At 47.1% G+C, this 25,191-nt stretch overlaps 1 protein-coding gene across 1 annotated transcript in view; it reads left to right on the forward strand.

Moving 5' to 3' along the window:
• The first annotated feature begins 942 nt into the window (after positions 1–942).
• The window catches only part of LOC143796794 (uncharacterized), a 142,793-nt gene continuing 118,544 nt past the window's right edge, over positions 943–25,191 (forward strand). Inside the window, exon 1 of the mRNA XM_077281046.1 lies at positions 943–1,074. Within this exon, the coding sequence (XP_077137161.1) occupies positions 943–1,074 (132 nt within the window). The remainder of the gene's footprint in view (positions 1,075–25,191) is intronic.

Below are 25,191 nucleotides of genomic sequence, written 5' to 3' on the forward strand. Positions count from 1 at the left end.
AGTTGTGGGTTGGGGGAGGAATTCTTGATGTAGAACATCACATAAAGCCCTGCAGGTGTCTCCAACAATCCCAGAAAGCGTGGACACTCCAATACGGAACTGGAAAAGGAGAGATGATATGGTCTCTCCGGTAGCCAGGAATCTGCCGAACAGAAAATGGAAATAATAAAATTAATACATGGGTTTTCTAACAATAATACTATGAACATGTGTTTGATTTTCACAATTACGTACCTCAGAGTCACCAACAGACGTTCCTCAGCAGGAATTGCTCTACAGAGTTGTGTGTCATGCTTGGTAATGGATCCTCGGACACGTTGCAGCAAGTCATTGAAACTCCGTTCAGACATCCTCATGTAGTCAAAAAAGTTCTGCGGGTTTGCAGGCAGCTCGGGGTATAACTTGTGTTAGGCTCCACAACTCTTTCGGAGTTCAATGGGGTGTTTCCAGTAGCGACGACGACGTCTTCTCAGTCTTTGTCTTCTTCTTTCTTCTTGACAAGCAAAAGCAAAGGCAACAGCCAATTTCAATTGTAAATCCAGATTAGCATAGAATCTCTCTATGTCAAGATCGATCAAGATGAGGATTTCCTCTGCAGTGTATCTGTATATATAGAAATCACATGAGACATGCCCATTGGGTGTCTGATGTCAACGAAAAGCTACTAGAAAACATTGGAAATATCGAACGCATGCGCATAAACAACGCAAACGCATGCACACGCAGCGTTTTTTTGCTGTCATGCGTAAGATGATGCGGATAAAAAAAACCTCTGCTTAAGCATGAGTTTGCGCATGCAGATGATACACTGCGGACTCAAACGCTAATGTGAACCTAACCTTAGGGGTACGTTTTAGAGCAAGGAAAACTAAACTAGTAAATATTATAGCTTTTACTCCCCCCAAAAATAGGCAGTGTTTACAAAAGTATAAAAAGATTGTTATGTTTGACTGTAAAGTTGTACTGTTGGAGGGCAAGGCTCCAGAGCAGCAACCTTCCATTGGTACCAGATACAGTGTTCAGCCAGCTCAGGGGGTTGTGGTCAGTCACCATGGTGAAGATGTGTCCATACAGGTAGGGCTGCAAATGATGCAGGGCCCAAACCATGGCCAGGCACTCATTCTCGATGGTTTAATAGGCCACTTCCCTTGGCAGAAGCTTCCGGCTCAGGTACAGCACGGGGTGCTCTTGGTTCCCCGAATCCACCTGGCTGAGCACAGCACAGAGGCCAAACTCGCTGGCGTCGGTCTGTACCAGGAACGGCCGACTGCTGTTGAAGGCTTTTAGCACCCGAGAACTGCTCAGCGCTCTTTTCAAAGCCCGGAAAGCCACCTCACAGCTATCTGTCCAGGATAGCCTCTTCCTGGTGAGGTCCATCAAGGGCTTTGCTAGGCTACTATAGTTCTGTACAAAGCCCCTATAGTACCCTGCAGTGCCCAGGAAGGACATCACTTGCTTCTTGGTCCTGGGGGTGGGCCAGGACGCAATAGCATCCACTTTCCCAGGCTCTGGCCTCATAGAAGCCCCGCCTACCTGGTGCCCTAGGTAGTGGACTCCTCTAATGCCCATCTGGCACTTTCCCGGCTTAATGGTCAGGCCTGATTGGTGGACGCAACTGAGCATCTGCAGGAGATGCTGAAGGTGTTTCTCCCAGGAGGAACTGAAGATAGCAATGTCATCCAGGAACACTACTGCGTACCTCTCCAGTTCCTGAAGCAGGTGGTAGACCATCCGCTGAAAAGTGGCAGGAGCATTCTTCATGCCGAAGGGTATGACCGTGGACTCATACAATCTGAAAGGGGTGATAGAGGTGGACTTCTCCTGCACATCGGAGCTCAGGGGAATCTGCCAGTAACCCCGACTCAAATCCATGATGTATAGGTATTTCTCATTTGCTAACCGCTCAAGCAGCTCCTCAATGCACGGCATTGGGTGCACGTCAGAGGCTGTGATGGCGTTGAGCCCCCTGTAGCTAACGCAGAGCTGGCTAGTCTGATCCTTCTTTGGCATGAGAACTACAGTTGAGGCCTACGTGCTTTTGGACCGTTGAATCACCCCAGCTGTAACATCTCATTGATCTCCTGGCGCATAACATGTGTAACAACTCTGCTGGCATCACGGCATGGCCTCTCATTTCTCACACTATCTTACCCACTGCTCCAGGCCATGATGTGGTTTCTGTTTCTTGCCAGCTCCATATTCTGTTCCTCTGCTCTCTGCATGCTTCCTGGCTGTGTGCATAGGGGGGCGGCGCCAGAACTCTCTGGTTCTTTTAGGAATCAGGTGCTCCTGTCTAATCTGTTTCTGACCAATAACCAAGAGGCCTCCAGTATTTAGTGCAGCTCCACCCAGTGGACTGGGCCTGTGCAATGTGTTAGCTCAGTTTGTGTTTAGCTTCTGAGTGTGCCAGGCCTTGCTCTGTGTTACTCCCTCTCTAGAGGTTTTTCTCAGTGTTCTTGCCTTGATCTTGTTGTCCACCCTCCAGGAGGCAGAATATCCTGGTCCCTGTGTCTTTGTTCTTGTTTCTTGTCTTGTTCCATTTCCTTGTCTGAACTTAGTCTTATCTTGGTCTCCTTGTCTGTGGCTTCCTTCCCTGTTGTGTCTTTCCTTGTGTTCTCAGTCTGCTTATGCTCCGCACTCTTGCGGCTCTGCCTGCTCTGTACCTTTGTGGCTTTACCTCTGCTCCGCACTCTTGCGGCTCTGCCTGCTCTGTACCTTTGTGGCTTTACCTCTGCTCCACATTCCTTGCGGTTCTGCTCTGCTTTGCTGCTGCAGTAATCTCTTGCTGCAGCTCCTCTCCACATTCTTTGTGGCTCCGCTCTGCTTAGCCTCTGCAGAAATCTCTTGCTGCAGCTCCTCTCCGCATTCCTTGCGGTTCTGCTCTGCCTAGCTTTTGTTGCTACGCTATCGCTTGCTGCTCTTCCACTCCTATCTGCAGCCTTGCACTTCTCCTCCAGTGTGAACAGGTCCCTACCTATTCCTTCATACTACATATCCGTACCTGCACCTCCAGTGTGAACAGGTCCCTACCTGTTCCTTCATACACCACACCAACCAGCCCTGTGTTCTCTGCCATGCTTACCAGCCCTGTTTTCTCTGCCGTGCCTGCCAGCCCTGTGTTCTCTGCCATGCCTGCCAGCCCTGTGTTCTCTGCCATGCCTGCCAGCCCTGTGTTCTCTGCTGTGCCTGCCAGCCCTGTGTTCTCTGCCATGCCTGCCAGCCCTGTGTTCTCTGCCGTGCCTGCCAGCCTGGTGTTCTCTGCTGTGCCTGCCAGCCCTGTGTTCTCTGCCATGCCTGCCAGCCCTGTGTTCTCTGCCGTGACCGCTAGCCCTGTGTTCTCTGCCATGACCGCCAGCCCTGTGTTCTCTGCCATGCCTGCCAGCCCTGTGTTCTCTGCTGTGCCTGCCAGCCCTGTGTTCTCTGCCATGCCTGCCAGCCCCGTGTTCTCTGCCGTGCCTGCCAGCCCGGTGTTCTCTGCTGTGCCTGCCAGCCCTGTGTTCTCTGCCATGCCTGCCAGCCCTGTGTTCTCTTCCGTGACCGCCAGCCCTGTGTTCTCTGCCATGCCTGCCAGCCCTGTGTTCTCTGCTGTGCCTGCCAGCCCTGTGTTCTCTGCCATGCCTGCCAGCCATGTGTTCTCTGCTGTGCCTGCCAGCCCTGTTCTCTGCCATGCCTGCCAGCCCTGTGTTCTCTGCTGTGCCTGCCAGCCCTGTGTTCTCTGCCGTGTCTCTGCCAGCCCTGTGTCTCAGCCGTGCCAGCCTACTCGTCTGAGTTTCAGCCGTGCTCTTCTGCCAGTCCTGCCTGATGCCTGCACCTGTCCTAGTGTTCCTGTTCTCCAAGTGGGATCAGCAGCCACAGCCAGATACCACCCTGGAGTAGCACCTGGCAGCTGCCTGCTGCACAAGCCTGACCTCACCATCAGAGGCTTCAGAGAAAACCCAGGCAGCAGTCATAGTTACGCCCCTTCCAGGGTAGTCTGGTTTGTGGCACAGTGGGCCACAAACCCCCTAAGCTCACGCCCACCAGTCAGGGTGTGAGCGTAACAACATGCTGCTGTCAGGACTCTGAACATTTTTTACCTTTTGTGCATTACTGCCCTTTTCCAAGATGGCGTCTTTGGTCTCATGTGCACTGTGTCTTCCTGCTATAAAACTCCACCCCAGCCTTTAGTCTGTGATAGAGTATTCTGCCTTGCATCCAGCTCCTGACCTCTGATTACTCCCTGGCTATATACCTGCTCCTGTGAACCTGTGTGGTGATCCTGCTACTCTGCTCTGAGTTCCTGCTGCATACACCAGTTCCAGTAATCCTCCTTCATCTGCTGCTCGTATTTACTTCCATCTGCATTTGCTGGACATGTAAGTGTTTGCTGCTGTGCAAAAACCAGAGACTATTAACCAGGCCTCCCTGGTTGAGCTAAGATATTATTTGAACTGCCTTATAAGCTTATCTATCTGTGTGTGGACTAAGACAAGGATTTATTCGTGTCAAGTATCCTCAAGAATAACTGTGCTTCATAGACTTTCTGCTTGATTGCATTTTCCTCTGAAGTTTCCTATATACTGCTAAGCTGCGTTTAATATTTACACCAAGTGTTGTGGACTTGAATTTCTCTCTGCACCTGTTTGAATCACCGTGTGATAATATAGACTTTACCACTTATAAAACTGTGTCCTGTAGTTGTCTTGTTCCACGCAAAGAGTCTCCTGAGTTATCCCCTATATTATTACTCTAGCAATAAAAAAAAGGAGACTGCTGGAACAATGACTGCAGAAAGCAGACTAGAGCAGGTGTTTTCCATAATTAGATCACTGCAGAAAGATGTGGAAGGTCTGCAAAAGAAGTTTGGAAGCTTTGAACTCAATCAACAAGTGTTTGGACAGACTTTGCAGGACTTAACCCCTTAACGACCGCCGATACGCCTTTTAACGGCAACTGCTAAGGGTACTTAAACCACAGCGCCGTTAATTAACGGCGCTGTGGAAAAAGTGAATAGCGCCCCCCAGAGTCGGATTTTCTCTGGGGTCTCGGTTTCCGGGGGTAGCCGAGACCCCAGAGAACATGATTCTGGGTTTTTTTACTGACCCCCGAGTTGCGATCGCCGGTAATTAACCGTTTACCGGCGATCGCAAAAAAAAACGCGATCTCCCTTTTAATTTCTCTGTCCTCCGATGTGATCGCACATCAGAGGACAGAGAAATGGGGTCCCCGATAACCCGCCGATACTCACCTGACTCCCCCGGTGCTCCTTGTGGCTCCCAATGGGCGCCGCCATCTTATTCCAGCAAAAAAATGGCGGGCGCATTCGCAGTGCACCCGCCGGCCGGTGCCCGGAGGATCTTTGGGGGCTCGGCTGCCGGTAATTAACTGTTTACCTGTGGTCGCAAAAAAAAAAAGAAAAGAAAAAGCGATCGGTAATTCTTTGTCCTCTGATGTGATCGCACATCAGAGGACAGAGAAATAGGGGGATTCGGGGACCCTGCTATACTTACCGGTGTCCCTGGGTCCTCCTGCATGCGCAGTGCGCCTGCTCTCTGCTGCCATCTGCCGGCCGGCAGGAGAGAGGAGTTGGGGCTAAAATTAGGGTTAGGGTTGGGGCTAATTTAGGGTTAGGGTTGGGGCTAAATTTAGGGTTAGGGCTAGGGTTAGGGCTAGGGTTAGGGCTAGGGTTAGGCTTCTTTCACACTTGCGTCGGTACGGGGCCGTTGCAATGCGTCGGCCCGACGTACCGACGCACGTTGTGAAAATTGTGCACAACGTGGGCAGCAGGTGCAGTTTTTCAATGCATCCGCTGCCAGTCTATGTCCTGGGGAGGAGGGGGCAGAGTTACGGCCACGCATGAGCGGAAATGGCGGACGCAACGTACAAAAAAAAGGTTACATTGAATGTTTTTTTTGTGACGACGGTCCGCCAAAACACAACGGATCCAGTGTACGACGGTCGCGACGTGTGGCCATCCATCGGCAATACAAGTCTATGTGCAAAAAAGGCATCCTGCGGGCACATTTGCAGGATCCGTTTTTTGTCCAAAATGACGTATTGCGACGGATGCCACATGACGCAAGTGTGAAAGTAGCCTTAGGGCTAGGGTTAGGGTTGGGGCTAAAGTTAGGGCTAGGGTTAGGGTTAAATTTAGGGTTAGGGCTGGGGCTAAATTTAGGGTTAGGGTTAGGGCTAAAGTTAGGGTTAGGGCTAGGGTTCGGGCTAAAGTTAGGGCTAGGGTTGAGGCTAAAGTTATGGTTAGAGTTGGGATTAGGGTTTGGATTAGGGTTGGTTTTAGGGTTAGGGTTGGCATTAGGGTTACGTTTGGGATTAGGGTTAGGTTTGGGATTAGGGTTAAGGTTAGGGTTGGGATTAGGGTTAGGGGTGTATTGGGATTAGGGTTAGGTTTGAGGTTAGGGTTGAGATTAGGATTAGGGGTGTGTTGGATTTAGGGTTTTGATTAGGGTTATGGTTAGGGTTGAGATTAGGGTTGTTTTGGGGTTAGGGTTGTGTTTATCGTTAGGGTTGTGATTAGGATTATGGATCGGGTTGGGATTAGTGTTAGGGGTGTGTTGGGGTTAGGGTTGGAGTTAGAATTGGGGGGTTTCCACTGTTTAGGTACATCAGGGGGTCTCCAAAAATGACAGCCAATTTTGCGCTCAAAAAGTCAAATGGTGCTCCCTCCCTTCTGAGCTCTGCTGTGCGCCCAAACAGTGGTTTACCCCCACATATGGGGCATCAGCGTACTTGGAATAAATTGGACAACAACATTTGGGGTCCAATTTCTCTTGTTACCCTTGTGAAAATAAAAAATTGGGGGCTAAAAAATCTCAAAGTCTGCATTCCAAAACGGCGCTCCTTCCCTTCCAAGCTCTGCCGTGCGCCCAAACAGTGGTTTACCCCAACATATGGGGTACCAGCATACTCAGGACAAATTGGACAACAACTTTTGGGGTCCAATTTCTCTTGTTACCCTTGTGAAAATAAAAAATTGGGGGCTAAAAAATCTTTTTTGTGGAAAAAAATATTTTTTATTTTCACGACTCTGCATTATAAACTTCTGTGAAGCACTTGGGCATTCAAAGTTCTCACCACATATCTAGATAAGTTCCTTGGGGGTTCTAGTTTCCAAAATGGGGTCTCTTGTGGGGGGTTTCTACTGTTTAGGCACATCAGGGGCTCTCCAAACGCGACATGGCGTCCGATCTCAATTCCAGCCAATTCTACACTGAAAAAGTAAAACGGCACTCCTTCTCTTCCAAGCTCTGTGGTGCGCCCAAACAGTGGTTTACCCCCACATATGGGGTATCGACGTACTCAGGAGAAATTGGACAACAACTTTTGTTGTCTAATTTCTCCTGTTACCCATGTGAAAATAAAAATTTGGGGGCAAAAAAATCATTTTTGTAGAAAAAATGCGATTTTTTATTTTCATGGCTCTACGTTATAAACTTCTGTGAAACACCTGGTTGTTTAAAATGCTCACCACTCATCTAGATAAGTTTCTTTAGGGGTCTAGTTTCCAAAATGGTGTCACTTGTGGGGGATTTCCACTGTTTAGGCACATCAGGGGCTCTCCAAACGCGACATGACGTCCGACCTCAATTCCAGCCAATTCTACATTGAAAAAGTAAAACGGCACTCCTTATCTTATAAGCTCTGCGGTGCGCCCAAACAGTGGTTTACCCCCACATATGGGGTATCGACGTACTCAGGACCAATTGGACAACAACTTTTGTGGTCTAATTTCTCCTGTTACTCTTGTGAAAATAAGAATTTTTGAGCGAAAAGATCATTTTTGTGTAAACAAATGCGATTTTTTATTTTCACGGCTCTACGTTATAAACTTCTGTGAAGCACTTGGGGGTTCAAAGTGCTCACCACACATCTAGATAAGTTCCTTAAGGGGTCTAGTTTCCAAAATGGTGTCACTTGTGGGGGGTTTCCACTGTTTAGGCACATCAGGGTCTCTCTCTAAACGTGACATGGCATCCAATCTCAATTCCAGCCAATTCTAAATTGAAAATGTCAAACGGCGCTCCTTCACTTCCAAGCTCTGCAGTGCGCCCAAACAGTGCTTTACCCCCACATATGGGGTATCGGCATACTCAGGAGAAATTGCACAACAACATTTATGGTTACATTTCTGTTTTTACACTTGTGAAAATAAAAAAATGGTTCTGAAGTAAAATGTTTGCAAAAAAAAGTTAAATGTTCATTTTATCCTTCCACATTGTTTCAGTTCCTGTGAAGCACGTAAAGGGTTAATTAACTTCTTGAATGTGGTTTTGAGCACCTTGAGGGGTGCAGTTTTTAGAATGGTGTCACACTCGGTTATTTTCTATCATATAGACCCCTTAAAATGACTTCAAATGTGATGTGGTCCCTAAAAAAAAATTGTGTTGTAAAAATGAGAAATTGCTGGTCAACTTTTAACCCTTATAACTCCCTAACAAAAAAAATGTTGGTTCCAAAAATGTGCTGATGTAAAGTAGACATGTGGGAAATGTTATTTATTAACTATTTTTCGTGACATATCTCTGTGATTTAAGGGCATAAAAATACAAATTTTGAAAATTGCAAAATTTTAAAAATGTTCGCCATATTTCCGTTTTTTTCACAAATAATCGCAAGTAATATCGAAGAAATGTTACCACTAACATGAAGTACAATATGTCATGAAAAAACAGAATCAGCGGGATCCGTTAAAGCGTTCCAGAGTTATAACCTCATAAAGTGAGAGTGGTCATAATTGTAAAAATTGGCTCGGTCATTAATAGTGTTGAGCGATACCGTCCGATACTTGAAAGTATCGGCCGATACCGGCAAAGTATCGGATCCAATCCGATACCGATACCCGATACCAATACAAGTCAATGGGACTCAAGTATCGGACGGTATTCCTGATGGTTCCCAGGGTCTGAAGGAGAGGAAACTCTCCTTCAGACCCTGGGATCCATATAAATGTGTAAAATAAAGAATTAAAATAAAAAATATTGCTATACTCACCTGTCCGACGCAGCCTGGACCTCAGCGAGGGAACCGGCAGCGTTGTTTGTTTAAAATTCGCGCTTTTACTTGGTCACGTGAAGTCCCGGCTTGTGATTGGTCAGGGCGGCCATGTTGCCGGGACGCGGACCAATCACAGCAAGCCGTGACGAAATTACGTCACGGCTTGCTGTGATTGGTCCGCGTCCCGGCAACATGGCCGCCATTAACCAATCACAAGCCGTGACGTCACGGGAGGCTGGACACGCGCGCTTTTTAAAATACGCGCATGTCCAGCCTCCCGTGACGTCACGGCTTGTGATTGGTTAATGGCGGCCATGTTGCCGGGACGCGGACCAATCACAGCAAGCCGTGACGTAATTTCGTCACGGCTTGCTGTGATTGGTCCGCGTCCCGGCAACATGGCGCCGTGACCAATCATAAGCCGGGACGTCACTGGAGGCTGGACACGCGCGCTTTTTAAAATACGCGCATGTCCAGCCTCCCGTGACGTCACGGCTTGTGATTGGTTAATGGCGGCCATGTTGCCGGGACGCGGACCAATCACAGCAAGCCGTGACGTAATTTCGTCACGGCTTGCTGTGATTGGTCCGCGTCCCGGCAACATGGCGCCGTGACCAATCATAAGCCGGGACGTCACTGGAGGCTGGACACGCGCGCTTTTTAAAATACGCGCATGTCCAGCCTCCCGTGACGTCACGGCTTGTGATTGGTTAATGGCGGCCATGTTGCCGGGACGCGGACCAATCACAGCAAGCCGTGACGTAATTTCGTCACGGCTTGCTGTGATTGGTCCGCGTCCCGGCAACATGGCGCCCTGACCAATCACAAGCCGGGACTTCACGTAACCAAGTAAAAGCGCGAAATTTAAACAAACAACGCTGCCGGTTCCCTCGCTGAGGTCCAGGCTGCGTCGGAGAGGTGAGTATAGCAATATTTTTTATTTTAATTCTCTCTTTTACACATTATTACATTAATGTTGTTGCGATACCCGATACCCGATACCACAAAAGTATCGGATCTCGGTATCGGAAATTCCGATACAGCAAATATCGGCCGATACCCGATACTTGCAGTATCGGAATGCTCAACACTAGTCATTAAGTACCAAATTGGCTCTGTCACTAAGGGGTTAAGCAACCGCATGGCAGCCCAGGAAAACAAACTTGCTGGCATAGAGTCCCAGTATGGACGGGCTTTTCAGGACATAAGCACGCAAATAGCTGCACAAGTGACTTTACCCTCTGGGCAACCGCCACCAGCTAGCCCACCTAAGTTGCCCCCATTCAGATTTAATGGTGATCGCGACAACTTTTGTGGCTTTGTGAATCAATGTATGCTATATTTTGATGTGCATGCTGACCGTTTTCCTACTGATAGATCCAAAGTATTGTGTGTAATAATGCTGCTGACCGCACGAGCGCTCGCCTGGGCGAATCCGATGATTGAGTCTCGTGACCCACGGTTAAATAACTTGGATGATTGCTTGGCCGCTATTGCATTAATGTTTGATGACCCTAATCGCCGTGCAGCCGCTGAATCTGCTTTGTTGTCTTTACACCAGGATAAACATTCTGTTATTGAGTATGCCACTGAATTCAGGAGATTAGCGGTAGATACCAATTGGAACAGTTATGCACAATTGCCTATTTTTACAAGGGGTCTGTCTAGTATTATAAAAGATGAACTAGCTCGCTCAGAGTCACCCCAAGATCTAGAGACATTTATACAGCATTGTGTGCGCATAGATATTCGCCTTACTGAGCGTAGGCAGGAGAAATGTGCTGCTTATAACCGTATTTCTAACTTTTCCCTTCCTTCCAAAGAGCCTGCAGGTAAAACCTCTCGGGAGGTGGAGGAGGTGCCCATGCAAATTGATTCCGTTCAGAGGCGCGAGATCAATGAGCGCCGGGAGCATCGCCTTCGTGAAAGTCTATGTTTCTACTGCGGCCAGTCTGACCACTTTTTGATCAATTGTCCTAAGTGTCCTAGACGGCCTAACAAGGTGCTAGCAGCAGTAAGGGAGTATGACAACTGTGATGATGAATCTGACATCTCTGAATGTAGTCTGCCTTTAAACGCTGTATTCCATTCACTTTCTATGACTTCACCCCCCAAGGAGCTGAAGCAAATGAACTCTCACTGTTCTCTCCCTATTAAGATCCTGTGTTCAGGACAGTGGATTTCCAGTGCAGCTATGATTGACTCTGGTGCAGGTGGCAATTTCATGGATATCGCATTTGCCAAGGAACATGGTATTGAAATTCAGCAAAGAGCCTCTCCAATTACCATGGAAACAGTGGATGGGTCACCTTTAATCTCTGGGCCTGTGGATCAGGAGACTGTACCCCTTGAAATTGTGTTGGAGCCTAATCATCAGGAGAAACTTTCTTTCTTGCTAATTTCTTCTCCTCATTTTCCTGTGATTTTCAGCATTCCTTGGTTGCGTTCTCAGAACCCAATTATCAACTGGGAGACCAATGAGATTACCTTTCCAACAAGGAGCAACTCAGCTTTAACAGAAGCTCTCCCGGAGTCCACGGCTACGGAACCACATTTACAGGTATGTTCTTTACCTCCAGCATATAAAGAGTTCTCTGACATCTGTGACAAGAAGAATGCAGATCAGCTTCCTCCACACAGGCATTATGACTGTCCCATTGAGCTGCTTCCTGGGGCAGCTATTCCTTTTGGTAACGTATACCCTTTGGCGGCACCTGAGCTTCAAGCCTGAAAGGAGTATATTGATGAAAATCTGGCCAAAGGCTTCATATGTCCTTCTTCCTCACCAGCAGGGGCACGTATGTTTTTTGTAAAAAAGAAGGATGGGACCCTGAGACCCTGTGTTGACTATCGGGAACTCAATAAGGTAACCGTACGAAACCGTTACCCTTTGCCTCTGATTCCCGAATTACTGGAAAGAGTCCGCCATGCTAAGGTGTTCTCTAAACTGGATCTTCGTGGGGCTTATAATTTGGTGCGTATTCGTCCAGGGGATGAGTGGAAGACAGCATTCAGATGCCGGTATGGACACTTTGAATCTCTTATGATGCCCTTCGGGCTTTGTAACGCCCCTGCAACGTTTCAACACCTTGCTAATGACATTTTCAGAGATTTGTTGGACCAGTTTGTGGTGATCTATTTGGACGATATTCTAATCTTTTCTGACTCTCTACAGGAACATGAAGAACATGTCAAAACTGTTTTAAGACGTCTGAAAGAGAACCATCTGTATATTAAGCCGAAGAAATGTGAGTTCCATCGTTCTGAGATACAGTTCTTAGGTTATATCATCTCTCCCCAGGGGCTGAACATGGAATCTGGTAAGATTCAGGCTATCCTTGACTGGCCGGTACCCAAGAACGTTAAGGAGGTCCAACGTTTTATTGGTTTTGCAAATTTCTACAGACGCTTCATTCGAAATTTTTCTGATATTGTCCGTCCCATTACTTCCTTGACAAAGAAGGAAAAGCCCTTTAAGTGGTCATCACAGGCTCAAGAAGCTTTTGATCGGCTTAAGATCTGTTTCACATCAGCACTGCTGTTGATACACCCAGATCCAAAACTTTCTTTCATTGTGGAGGTGGACACTTCTGATAATGCTTTGGGGGCTATACTCTCCCAAAGAACTGAAGAGAAGGGTCTGCTACATCCCTGTGCTTTCTTTTCCCGTAGACTAACCTCAGCAGAGAAAAATTACGACGTGGGAGACAAGGAATTGCTGGCTATTATTGCGGCTTTCAAAGAATGGAGGCATCATCTGCAAGGAGCTGCACAACAGATCATAGTGCTAACTGACCATCGCAATTTAGAGTTCCTTAAATCCGCTAGATGTCTTTCTCCTCATCAGGCTCGTAGGAACTTATTTTTAAATCAATTTAACTTTGTTATCTCGTACCGTCCAGGTTCTCGTAATGGGATGGCTGATGCTTTATCCCGAATCCATGCTGCGGATTCCGTACCTTGAGCCCTGTCCAAGACCATTCTATCTGATGCCAATTTCATCGGAGTTATCCACGATCAGGACTTGTGGAAGGAGTGCAGGGAGGCCTATGATGGTGATGTATTTCTGGCCAACACACCTGTGGATATTAATCTTGTCTTTAAGGGTGGCATGTGGTTCAGAGATTGACGTATCTACGTCCCTGAGGTCGTCCGTCTGCAGATCCTCAAGTTGGTACATGACTCCAAGTTGGCTTGTCACAGGGGGGGTACAGAAGACACAAGAGTTCCTGAGCAGATTCTTCTGGTGGCCAACTTGCCTGAAGGATACCAAGGACTATGTTCTCTCTTGCGAGGTATGTGCCCGTTACAAGACTCCTCATGTGGCACCTACGAGTCTTCTACAACCATTACCTGTTCCGTCCCGCCCTTGGGGGGTCTATATCAATGGACTTTATTGTGGTGCTGCCTACATCGGGGGGCATGAATACAATCATGGTGGTAGTTGATCGCCTGACTAAAGCTTCTCATTTTGTTCTATGCATCGGCCTCCCCTCAGCTAAAGATACAGTGAACTTGGTTATACAGAATGTCTTTCGGTTGCATGGGGTTCCGGATGAGATCATCTCTGACCGTGGAGTACAGTTCACTTAAAGATTCTGGAAGGGTTTTGCTCTGCACTCAATATTAATGTCTGTCTCTCTTCCACTTACCATCCCCAGACAAATGGTCAGACTGAGCGTACCAACCAGACGCTGGAACAATATCTACGATGCTATGTCAGCCATCTCCAGGATGATTGATTGGAGTTGCTGCCGTTAGCCGAATTTTCATATAATTATTCTCAGAGCGCCTCCACTAAATTTACACCTTTCTTTGCCAATCTGGTTTATCATCCGTGTATTTTACCTAGGTCTCCAATTAATTCTCTGGTTCCGGCAGTGGAGGAAAGGCTGACTGCAATGAGACAAAATCTGGAGGTTCTGAAGGAATCCCTGACAACAGCTCAAGAACGTTATAAGAGATCGGCTGATAGATTCCGTAAACCTGCACCTATGTTCAAGGTAGGAGATTCCGTGTGGTTAGCAACTAAGAATCTGAAGTTAAACGTTCCTTCACAAAAACGTGGACAGAAATTCATTGGCCCTTTCAAGATCAACGGTATTATGAGCTCTGTGGCCTGCCGGCTGAAGCTGCCTAGGACTATGAAGGTACACCCAGTTTTTCATGTATCTTTACTAAAGCCTGTATATCCTAATACCTTCCAGCGACGTGTTGTGCCACCTCCGCAGCCTGTGGTGATTGATGGGCAAGAACAATTTGTGGTGGAGGAAATTATTGATTCCAGGATTCGCAGGAATCGGCTCAAATATCTGATAAGATGGCAGGGATATCCCCCTGAGGAAGACTCTTGGGAACCTGTGGAAAACATCAATGCCCAACAGAAGATTTCTCGTTTTCATCAGAGATTCCCTGAGAAACCGGGTCCAGGATCATCCTGAGGCCGCTTCTAAGGAGGGAGTAATGTCAGGACTCTGAACATTTTTTACCTTTTGTAAACTGCCCTTTTCCAAGATGGCGTCTTTGGTCTCATGTGCACTGTGTCTTCCTGCTATAAAACTCCACCCCAGCCTTCAGTCTGTGCTAGAGTATTCTGCTGTTGTGAACTCTATTTTTGGGCTCCCTCTAGTGGTCACAAGCGGTACTGTGTAGTGTTGTCTTTCTGCAGGTTGGCAGCGTCAGCTGGTTCGTTATCCTTGGTTGGTTTCCTATTTAGCTCACCTGGATACTCAGTTCCTTGCCTGCTCTCAATGTATTCAGTGCTCTTCAGATTCCTTGTGACTACCTTGCTCCCAGTCTCTTCAAGACAAGCTAAGTTTTTGTTTGTTTATTTTTTGATTATCAGCATTCATCATGTTTCTTGTCCAGCTTGCTAAAATGTGATTTCCTCGCTTGCTGCTTGCTCTAGGGGACTGAGTTTCTCCCCCCACACCGTTAGTTGGTGCGGGGGTTCTTGAAATCTCAGTGTGGATATTTTGTAAGGGTTTTTTACTGACCGCACAGACCCCTTTTCTATTTTCTGCTATATAGTATTAGTGGGCCTCATTTGCTGAATCTGCTTTCACCCCTGTGTATGTGCCTTCCTCTTACCTCACCGTTATTATTTGTTGGGGGCTTCTATATCTTTGGGGATTATTTCTCTGGAGGCAAGTGAGGTCTTTCTTTCTCTCTAGGGGTAGTTAGTTCCTCAGGCTGGCTCGAGACGTCTAGTATTTTAGACACGTTCACCGGCTACCTTTAGTGTGTTGGATAGGTTCAGATTTGCGGTCAGTCCAGTTTACCACCTCTCTAGAGCTTGTCCTATGTTTTGTTACTTAGCTGGAGTATTTTGTGATCCTCAACCACTAAGGATCATAACAGTAGAGCAGGCCAAAAAGTGTTTAATGCATCGCAGAAGTGGGATGAAAAGAAGACCTGAGTACATTTTTTTTTTTTTCCTCCCGCTTTTCCTTTGCTGCAGTCTGTTTAGCTTCTTTCATCCCCTTGAACTCTGGGTGGTTTTGAGCTCAGCTGCAGACATGAATGTTCAGACTCTGGCTTCTAGTGTGGATCATCTTGCTGCACGGGTGCAAAGTATTCAGGATTTTGTTATTCATAGCCCTATGTCTGAACCAAAAATACCCATTCCTGAGTTGTTTTCTGGAGATAGATCTAGGTTTCTAAATTTTAAGAATAATTGTAAGTTATTTCTATCTCTGAGACCTCGTTCCTCTGGTGATTCCGCTCAGCAAGTTAAAATTGTTATCTCCTTGTTACGTGGCGACCCTCAAGATTGGGCTTTCTCTCTGGTGCCAGGAGATTCTGCATTGCTTAATGTAGATGCATTTTTTCTGGCTCTTGGACTGCTTTATGAGGAGCCTAATCTTGAGAATCAGGCAGAAAAAGCGTTGCTGGCTATCTCTCAAGGTCAGGATGAAGCAGAGGTGTATTGTCAAAAATTTCAGAAATGGTCGGTGCTTATTCAAAGGAATGAGTGTGCCCTGGCTGCAAATTTCAGAGAAGGTCTTTCTGAGGCCGTTAAGAATGTTATGGTGGGGTTTCCCACCCCTACAAGTCTGAGTGATTCTATGGCTTTAGCCATTCAGGTTGATCGGCGTTTGCGGGAGCGCAAATCTGCTCATCCTTTGGCGGTATTTTCTGAACAGAGACCTGAGTCTATGCAATGTGACCGAACTCTGACCAGAATTGAGCGACAAAGTCATAGACGTCAAAATGGGTTGTGCTTTTACTGTGGTGATTCTATTCATGTTATCTCAGCATGCTCTAAACGCTTAAAAAAAATCGCTAAACCTGTCACCATTGGTACTATGCAGCCTAAATTTATTTTGTCTGTTACTTTGATTTGTTCTTTGTCGTCCTACCCGGTTATGGCTTTTGTGGATTCGGGTGCTGCCCTGAATCTGATGGATTTGTCGTTTGCCAGGCGCTGTGGTTTTGTCCTGGAGCCTTTGGAATTTCCCATTCCTCTGAGGGGAATTGATGCGCCGCCATTGGCTGAGAATAAGCCTCAGTATTGGACGCAAATGACCATGTGCATGACTCCCGTACATCAGGAGGTGATTCGCTTTCTTGTTCTGCATAATTTGCATGATGTTGTCGTTTTGGGTCTGCCATGGCTGCAGGCTCATAATCCAGTTTTAGATTGGAAAGCTATGTCTGTGTCAAGTTGGGGTTGTCAGGGAATTCATGGCGATGCTCCGTTGGTGTCTATTGCTTCTTCCACTCCTTCTGAGGTCCCTGAGTTTTTGTCTGACTACCAGGATGTATTTGATGAGCCCAGGTCCAGTGCCCTGCCCCCTCATAGGGATTGTGACTGTGCTATAAATTTAATTCCTGGTAGTAAATTCCCTAAGGGACGACTTTTTAATCTGTCTATACCAGAGCATGCCGCGATGCGGAGTTATATAAAGGAGTCTTTGGAGAAGGGACATATTCGCCCATCCTCTTCCCCTCTTGGTGCAGGATTTTTTTTTGTGGCCAAGAAGGACGGTTCTTTGAGACCTTGTATAGATTATCATCTTCTGAATAAAATCACAGTCAAATTTCAGTATCCTTTACCACTATTGTCTGATTTGTTTGCTCGGATTAAGGGTGCCAGTTGGTTCACCAAGATAGATCTCCGTGGTGCGTATAACCTTGTGCGCATTAAGCAGGGAGATGAATGGAAAACAGCATTTAATACGCCTGAAGGCCATTTTGAGTACTTGGTGATGCCTTTTGGACTCTCTAATGCTCCTTCTGTGTTTCAGTCCTTCATGCATGACATCTTCCGAGAATATCTGGATAAATTTATGATTGTTTATCTGGATGACATTTTGGTCTTTTCTGATGATTGGGAGTCCCATGTGAAGCAGGTCAGGATGGTGTTTCAGGTCCTGCGTGCTAATGCTTTATTTGTGAAGGGCTCAAAATGCCTCTTCGGAGTACAGAAGGTCTCCTTTTTGGGTTTTATTTTTTCTACTTCTACTGTGGAGATGGACCCAGTCAAGGTCCAGGCTATTCATGACTGGACTCAGCCCACGTCTGTTAAGAGTCTTCAGAAGTTCTTGGGTTTTGCTAATTTTTACCGTCGTTTCATCGCTAATTTTTCTAGCGTGGTTAAACCTTTGACGGATTTGACCAAGAAGGGTTCTGATGTTACTAATTGGTCTCTTGCGGCCGTGGAGGCCTTTCGGGAGCTGAAGCACCGGTTTTCTTCAGCTCCAGTCTTATGTCAGCCAGATGTCTCTCTCCCCTTCCAGGTCGAGGTTGATGCTTCTGAGATTGGAGCAGGGGCTGTTTTGTCGCAGAGAAGCTCTGATGGCTCTGTGATGAAGCCATGTGCTTTCTTTTCAAGAAAGTTTTCGCCTGCCGAGCGGAATTATGATGTTGGTAATCGGGAGTTGTTGGCTATGAAGTGGGCATTTGAGGAGTGGCGACATTGGCTCGAAGGAGCTAAACATCGCGTGGTGGTCTTGACTGATCACAAAAATCTGATTTACCTTGAATCTGCCAAGCGCCTGAATCCTAGACAGGCTCGTTGGTCGTTGTTTTTCTCCCGTTTCAACTTCATGGTCTCATACCTGCCTGGTTCGAAGAACGTGAAAGCTGATGCACTTTTTAGGAGTTTTGTGCCAGACTCTCCGGGAGTTTCTGAGCCGGCTGGTATTCTCAGAGAGGGAGTGATTTTGTCTACCATTTCCCCAGATTTGCGACGAGTGCTGCAGAAATTTCAGGCGGATAGACCTGACCGTTGTCCACCAGAGAGACTGTTTGTCCCGGATAGATGGACCAGCAGAGTTATTTCCGAGGTTCATTCTTCGGTGTTGGCGGGTCATCCTGGGATTTTTGGTACCAGAGATTTGGTGGCTAGATCCTTCTGGTGGCCTTCCTTGTCGCGGGATGTGCGTTCCTTTGTGCAGTCTTGTGGGATTTGTGCTCGGGCTAAGCCTTGCTGTTCTCGTGCCAGCGGTTTGCTTTTGCCTTTGCCTATTCTGAAAAGGCCTTGGATGCACATTTCCATGGATTTTATTTCGGATCTTCCAGTATCTCAGAAAATGTCTGTCATCTGGGTGGTGTGTGATCGTTTTTCCAAGATGGTCCATTTGGTGCCCTTGCCTAAGTTGCCTTCTTCCTCTGATTTGGTTCCTCTATTTTTTCAGAATGTGGTTCGCTTGCACGGCATTCTTGAAAATATTGTGTCTGATAGAGGATCCCAGTTTGTGTCCAGGTTTTGGCGGACTTTTTGTGCTAAGATGGGCATTGATTTGTCTTTTTCGTCGGCCTTCCATCCTCAGACTAATGGCCAAACCGAGCGAACTAATCAGACGTTGGAAACTTATTTGAGATGTTTTGTTTCTGCTGATCAGGATGATTGGGTGACTTTTTTGCCATTGGCCGAGTTTGCCCTTAATAATCGGGCTAGTTCTGCTACTTTGGTTTCGCCTTTTTTCTGCAATTCTGGTTTCCATCCTCGTTTTTCCTCGGGTCAGGTTGAGCCTTCTGACTGTCCTGGGGTGGATTCTGTGGTGGATAGGTTGCAGCAGATTTGGAACCATGTGGTGGACAATTTGAGGTTGTCACAGGAGAAGGCTCAGCGCTTTGCCAACCGCCGCCGCGGTGTGGGTCCCCGACTTCATGTTGGGGATTTGGTGTGGCTGTCTTCTCGGTATGTTCCTATGAAGGTCTCCTCTCCTAAATTCAAGCCTCGCTTCATCGGTCCTTATAAGATCTTGGAAATCCTTAACCCGGTGTCTTTTCGTTTGGATCTCCCAGCATCGTTTGCCATTCATAATGTGTTCCATAGGTCTTTGTTGCGGAGGTATGTGGTACCTGTGGTTCCTTCTGTTGAGCCTCCTGCTCCGGTGCTGGTCGAGGGCGAATTGGAGTACGTGGTGGAGAAGATTTTGGATTCTCGTATCTCTAGACGGAGGCTTCAGTATTTGGTTAAGTGGAAGGGCTATGGTCAGGAGGATAATTCCTGAGTTGTCGCCTCTGATGTTCATGCGGCCGATTTGGTTCATGCCTTCCACGCGGCTCATCCTGATCGCCCTGGGGGTCTTGATGAGGGTTCGGTGACCCCTCCTCAAGGGGGTGGTACTGTTGTGAACTCTATTTTTGGGCTCCTTCTAGTGGTCACAAGTGGTACTGTGTAGTGTTGTCTTTCTGCAGGTTGGCAGCGTCAGCTGGTTCGTTATCCTTGGTTGGTTTCCTATTTAGCTCACCTGGATACTCAGTTCCTTGCCTGCTCTCAATGTATTCAGTGCTCTTCTGATTCCTTGTGACTACCTTGCTCCCAGTCTCTTCAAGACAAGCTAAGTTTTTGTTTGTTTATTTTTTGATTATCAGCATTCATCATGTTTCTTGTCCAGCTTGCTAAAATGTGATTTCCTCGCTTGCTGGTTGCTCTAGGGGACTGAGTTTCTCCCCCCACACCGTTAGTTGGTGCGGGGGTTCTTGAAATCTCAGTGTGGATATTTTGTAAGGGTTTTTTACTGACCGCACAGACCCCTTTTCTATTTTCTGCTATCTAGTATTAGTGGGCCTCATTTGCTGAATCTGCTTTCACCCCTGTGTATGTGCCTTCCTCTTACCTCACCATTATTATTTGTTGGGGGCTTCTATATCTTTGGGGATTATTTCTCTGGAGGCAAGTGAGGTCTTTCTTTCTCTCTAGGGGTAGTTAGTTCCTCAGGCTGGCTCGAGACGTCTAGGATTTTAGACACGTTCACCGGCTACCTTTAGTGTGTTGGATAGGTTCAGATTTGCGGTTAGTCCAGTTTATCACCTCTCTAGAGCTTGTCCTATGTTTTGTTACTTAGCTGGAGTATTTTGTGATCCTCAACCACTAAGGATCATAACATCTGCCTTGCATCCAGCTCCTGACCTCTGATTACTCCCTGGCTATATACCTGCTCCTGTGAACCTGTGTGGTGATCCTGCTACTCTGCTGTGAGTTCCTGCTGCATACACCAGTTCCAGTAATCCTCCTTCATCTGCTGCTCATATTTATTTCCATCTGCATTTGCTGGACATGTAAGCGTTTGCTGCTCTGCAAAAACCTGAGACTATTAACCAGGCCTCCCTGGTTGAGCTAAGATATTATTTGAACTGCCTTATAAGCTTATCTATCTGTGTGTGGACTAAGACAAGGATTTATTCGTGTCAAGTATCCTCAAGAATAACTGTGCTTCATAGACTTTCTGCTTGATTGCATTTTCCTCTGAAGTTTCCTATTTACTGCTAAGCTGCGTTTAATATTTACACCAAGTGTTGTGGACTTGAGTTTCTCTCTGCACCTGTTTGAATCACCGTGTGATAATATAGACTTTACCACTTATAAAACTGTGTCCTGTAGTTGTCTTGTTCCACGCAAAGAGTCTCCTGAGTTATCCCCTATAATTATTACAGCTGCACCTCGACGGAGATTCTATTGGGTGTCCGCCGTAGTGGGGCATGATTCCCGATGTCCACCTCGTGGATCGCTAACTCAGTCCTTCTGGATCAGTTGGTAAACACGGCCCGGCAGTGTTCCAGCATGGTTCGCAGCTGCGACCGCTGGGGTTCAGTTAGAAAGGTGCTTACCTCCACATTCTCGATGGACCCACCTGCCTTGGCTTGGGCCAGCATGTCCAGGAGGGGGTCTTCCTCCCCATCCTCGGGCAGGTTGCAGACCGGTAGGACCATGGGTGAACCTAGCCACACTGCTGCCTGAGGCAAACTGCAAAAAGACGCCCCCCCAAACACATTTACAGTACAGCCCCCCTATAGGGCTCCCATCTCATATACAGTCCCCCCATACATTACATGAGTGATAACTATTGTACATTCTACAATAGGTCATAAATCAGACAGTATAGTCCTCCATACAGTATTCTGGGCACCACAGTGCTCCTTACAGAATAATGAGCCCCATATATTGCTGAATACAGTATAATGAGCCCCATATATTTCTCCATACAGTATTGTGGGCACCGCACAGCGCCCCATACAGAATAACATGCCCCATATATTGCTCCATACAGTATAATGAGCCCCATATATTGCTCCAACAGTATAATGAGCCCCACATGATGCTCCATACTGTATAATGGCCGCACATGATGCTCCATACTGTATAATGGCCACACAGTGCTCCATACTGTATAATGGCCACACATGATGCTCCATACTGTATAATGGCCACACAGTGCTCCATACTGAATAATGGCCACACAGTACTCCATACTGCATAATGGCCACACAGTGCTCCATACTGTATAATGAGCCCCATATATTGCTCCATACAGTATAAGGAGCCCCACATGATGCTCCATACTGTATAATGGCCATACAGTGCTCCATACTGATTAATGGCCACACATGATGCTCCATACTGTATAATGGCCACTGTTATGACCCCAATGGCAGAGGGTCTCAGAATTAATTACCAAGTCTGCAAACACAAAAAAACAGCTCATAGGACAGTGGTAACTGGGCTGACCGTATAACTAATCCTAGCACCACAAATAGCAGCAGCCGGGGAACGTGCCTACGTTGGTTCTAGACGTCTCGCGCCAGCCGGAGAACTAACTAACCCTAGAAGGGAAAAGATAGACCTTTCTTGCCTCCAGAGAAAAGACCCCAAAAGTTGGATACAAGCCCCCAACAAATAATAACGGTGAGGTAAGAAGAAAAGACAAACGTAAGAATGAACTAGATATTTAGCAAAGAGAGGCCCACTGACTAATAGCAGAATATAGTAAGATGACTTATACGGTCAGCAAAAACCCTATCAAAATTTCCACGCTGGATATACAAGAACCCCCGAACCATCTAACGGCCCGGGGGGAGGATACCAGCCCCCTAGAGCTTCCAGCAAAATCAGGAATCACATTTAGTACAAGCTGGAAAAATAAATAAGAGCAATGCAAATAACCAAAAAACAAGGAAGCAGGACTTAGCTTAATTTTGCAAGAACCACGACCAGCAGACAGGAGCAAACAGAAAGGAACTGATTACAACGATGCCAGGCACCAGAGTGAGAATTCAGGAAGTTTATATAGCAACACCCCTGGACTAACGACCCAGGTGGGTGCCAAACTAGGGAAAGACAATCCCAGAGTCATATCACTAGTGACCACAAGAGGGAGCCAATAAAGTCTAATTCACAACAGTACCCCCCCTTTAAGGAGGGGTCACCGAACCCTCACCAAGACCACCAGGGCGATCAGGATGAGCAGCGTGAAAGGCACGAACTAAATCGGCCGCATGCACATCAGAGGCAACCACCCAGGAATTATCCTCCTGACCATAGCCCTTCCACTTGACCAGATACTGAAGCCTCCGCCTGGAGGGATGAGAATCCAAGATCTTCTCCACCACGTACTCCAACTCGCCCTCAACCAACACCGGAGCAGGAGGCTCAACAGAAGGAACCACAGGTACAACGTACCGCCGCAACAAAGACCTGTGGAACACGTTGTGAATGGCAAACGACACAGGAAGATCCAAGCGAAAGGACACGGGATTGAGGATTTCCAATATCTTGTAAGGACCGATGAAGCGAGGCTTAAATTTAGGAGAGGAGACCTTCATAGGAACAAATCGAGAAGACAGCCATACCAAATCCCCAACACGAAGTCGGGGACCCACACCGCGGCGGCGGTTGGCAAAACGCTGAGCCTTCTCCTGTGACAACTTTAAGTTGTCCACCACATGATTCCAAATCTGCTGCAACCTATCCACCACAGAATCTACCCCAGGACAGTCAGAAGGCTCCACATGTCCCGAGGAAAAACGAGGATGGAAACCAGAGTTGCAGAAAAATGGCGAAACCAAAGTAGCGGAACTAGCCCGATTATTAAGGGCAAACTCAGCCAACGGCAAGAAGGTCACCCAATCATCCTGATCTGCAGAAACAAAACACCTCAAATAAGCCTCCAGAGCCTGATTAGTTCGCTCCGTTTGTCTATTAGTCTGAGGATGAAAGGCAGACGAAAACGACAAATCAATGCCCATCTTAGCACAGAAGGATCGCCAGAACCTGGAAACAAACTGGGATCCTCTGTCAGACACGATATTCTCAGGAATGCCGTGTAAACGAACCACATTCTGAAAGAACAAAGGAACCAGATCGGAAGAGGAAGGCAGCTTAGGCAAAGATACCAAATGGACCATCTTGGAAAAGCGATCACATACCACCCAGATGACAGACATGCCCTGAGACACCGGAAGATCTGAAATGAAATCCATGGAAATGTGTGTCCAAGGCCTCTTCGGGACAGGCAAGGGCAAGAGCAACCCGCTGGCACGAGAACAGCAAGGCTTAGCTCGAGCACAAGTCCCACAGGACTGCACAAATGACCGCACATCCCGTGACAAAGAAGGCCACCAAAAGGACCTAGCCACCAAATCTCTGGTGCCAAAAATTCCCGGATGCCCTGCCAACACCGAGGAATGAACCTCGGAAATGACTCTGCTGGTCCACTTATCAGGAACAAGCAGTCTGTCAGGTGGACAAGAGTCAGGTCTACCAGCCTGAAATCTCTGCAACACACGTCGCAAATCCGGAGAAATGGCTGACAAGATTACTCCCTCTTTAAGAATACCAACAGGTTCTGCGACTCCAGGAGAGTCAGGCACAAAGCTCCTTGAAAGAGCATCAGCCTTCACATTCTTTGAACCTGGTAAATACGAGACCACAAAGTCAAAACGGGAGAAAAACAATGACCAACAGGCCTGTCTAGGATTCAGGCGTTTAGCAGACTCGAGATACATCAGATTTTTGTGATCAGTCAAGACCACCACACGATGCTTAGCACCCTGGAGCCAATGACGGCACTCCTCAAATGCCCACTTCATGGCCAACAACTCCCGATTGCCAACATCATAATTCCGCTCAGCGGGCGAAAACTTCCTAGAGAAAAAAGCACATGGTCTAATTACAGAGCAACCAGGGCCTCTCTGCGACAAAACGGCCCCTGCCCCAATCTCAGAAGCATCCACTTCAACCTGAAAGGGAAGTGAGACATCAGGCTGGCACAAAACAGGCGCCGAAGTAAACCGGCGCTTCAACTCTTGGAAAGCTTCCACAGCTGCAGGAGCCCAGTTAGCAACATCAGAACCTTTCTTGGTCATATCCGTCAAAGGTTTAACAACGCTAGAAAAATTAGCGATAAAACGACGGTAGAAGTTAGCAAAACCCAAGAACTTCTGAAGACTCTTAACTGACGTGGGTTGAGTCCAATCATGAATAGCTCGGACCTTGACTGGGTCCATCTCCACCGCAGAAGGGGAAAAAATAAAACCCAAAAAGGGAACCTTCTGTACTCCAAAGAGACACTTTGAGCCCTTAACAAACAAAGCATTCTCACGCAAAACCTGAAATACCATCCTGACCTGCTCTACATGCGAGTCCCAATCATCAGAAAAAAACAGAATATCATCCAGATAAACAATCATAAATTTATCCAGATACTTCCGGAAAATATCATGCATAAAGGACTGAAACACTGAAGGAGCATTAGAGAACCCAAAAGGCATCACCAAGTACTCAAAATGACCTTCGGGCGTATTAAATGCAGTTTTCCATTCATCTTCTTGCTTAATGCGCACAAGGTTGTACGCACCACGAAGATCTATCTTGGTGAACCACTTGGCACCTTTAATCCGGGCAAACAAGTCCGACAACAGAGGCAAAGGATACTGAAATTTAACAGTGATTTTATTCAGAAGCCGATA

Source organism: Ranitomeya variabilis, chromosome 1, assembly GCF_051348905.1.
Source record: "Ranitomeya variabilis isolate aRanVar5 chromosome 1, aRanVar5.hap1, whole genome shotgun sequence".
In the NCBI taxonomy this organism is placed as follows: Eukaryota; Metazoa; Chordata; class Amphibia; order Anura; family Dendrobatidae; genus Ranitomeya; species Ranitomeya variabilis.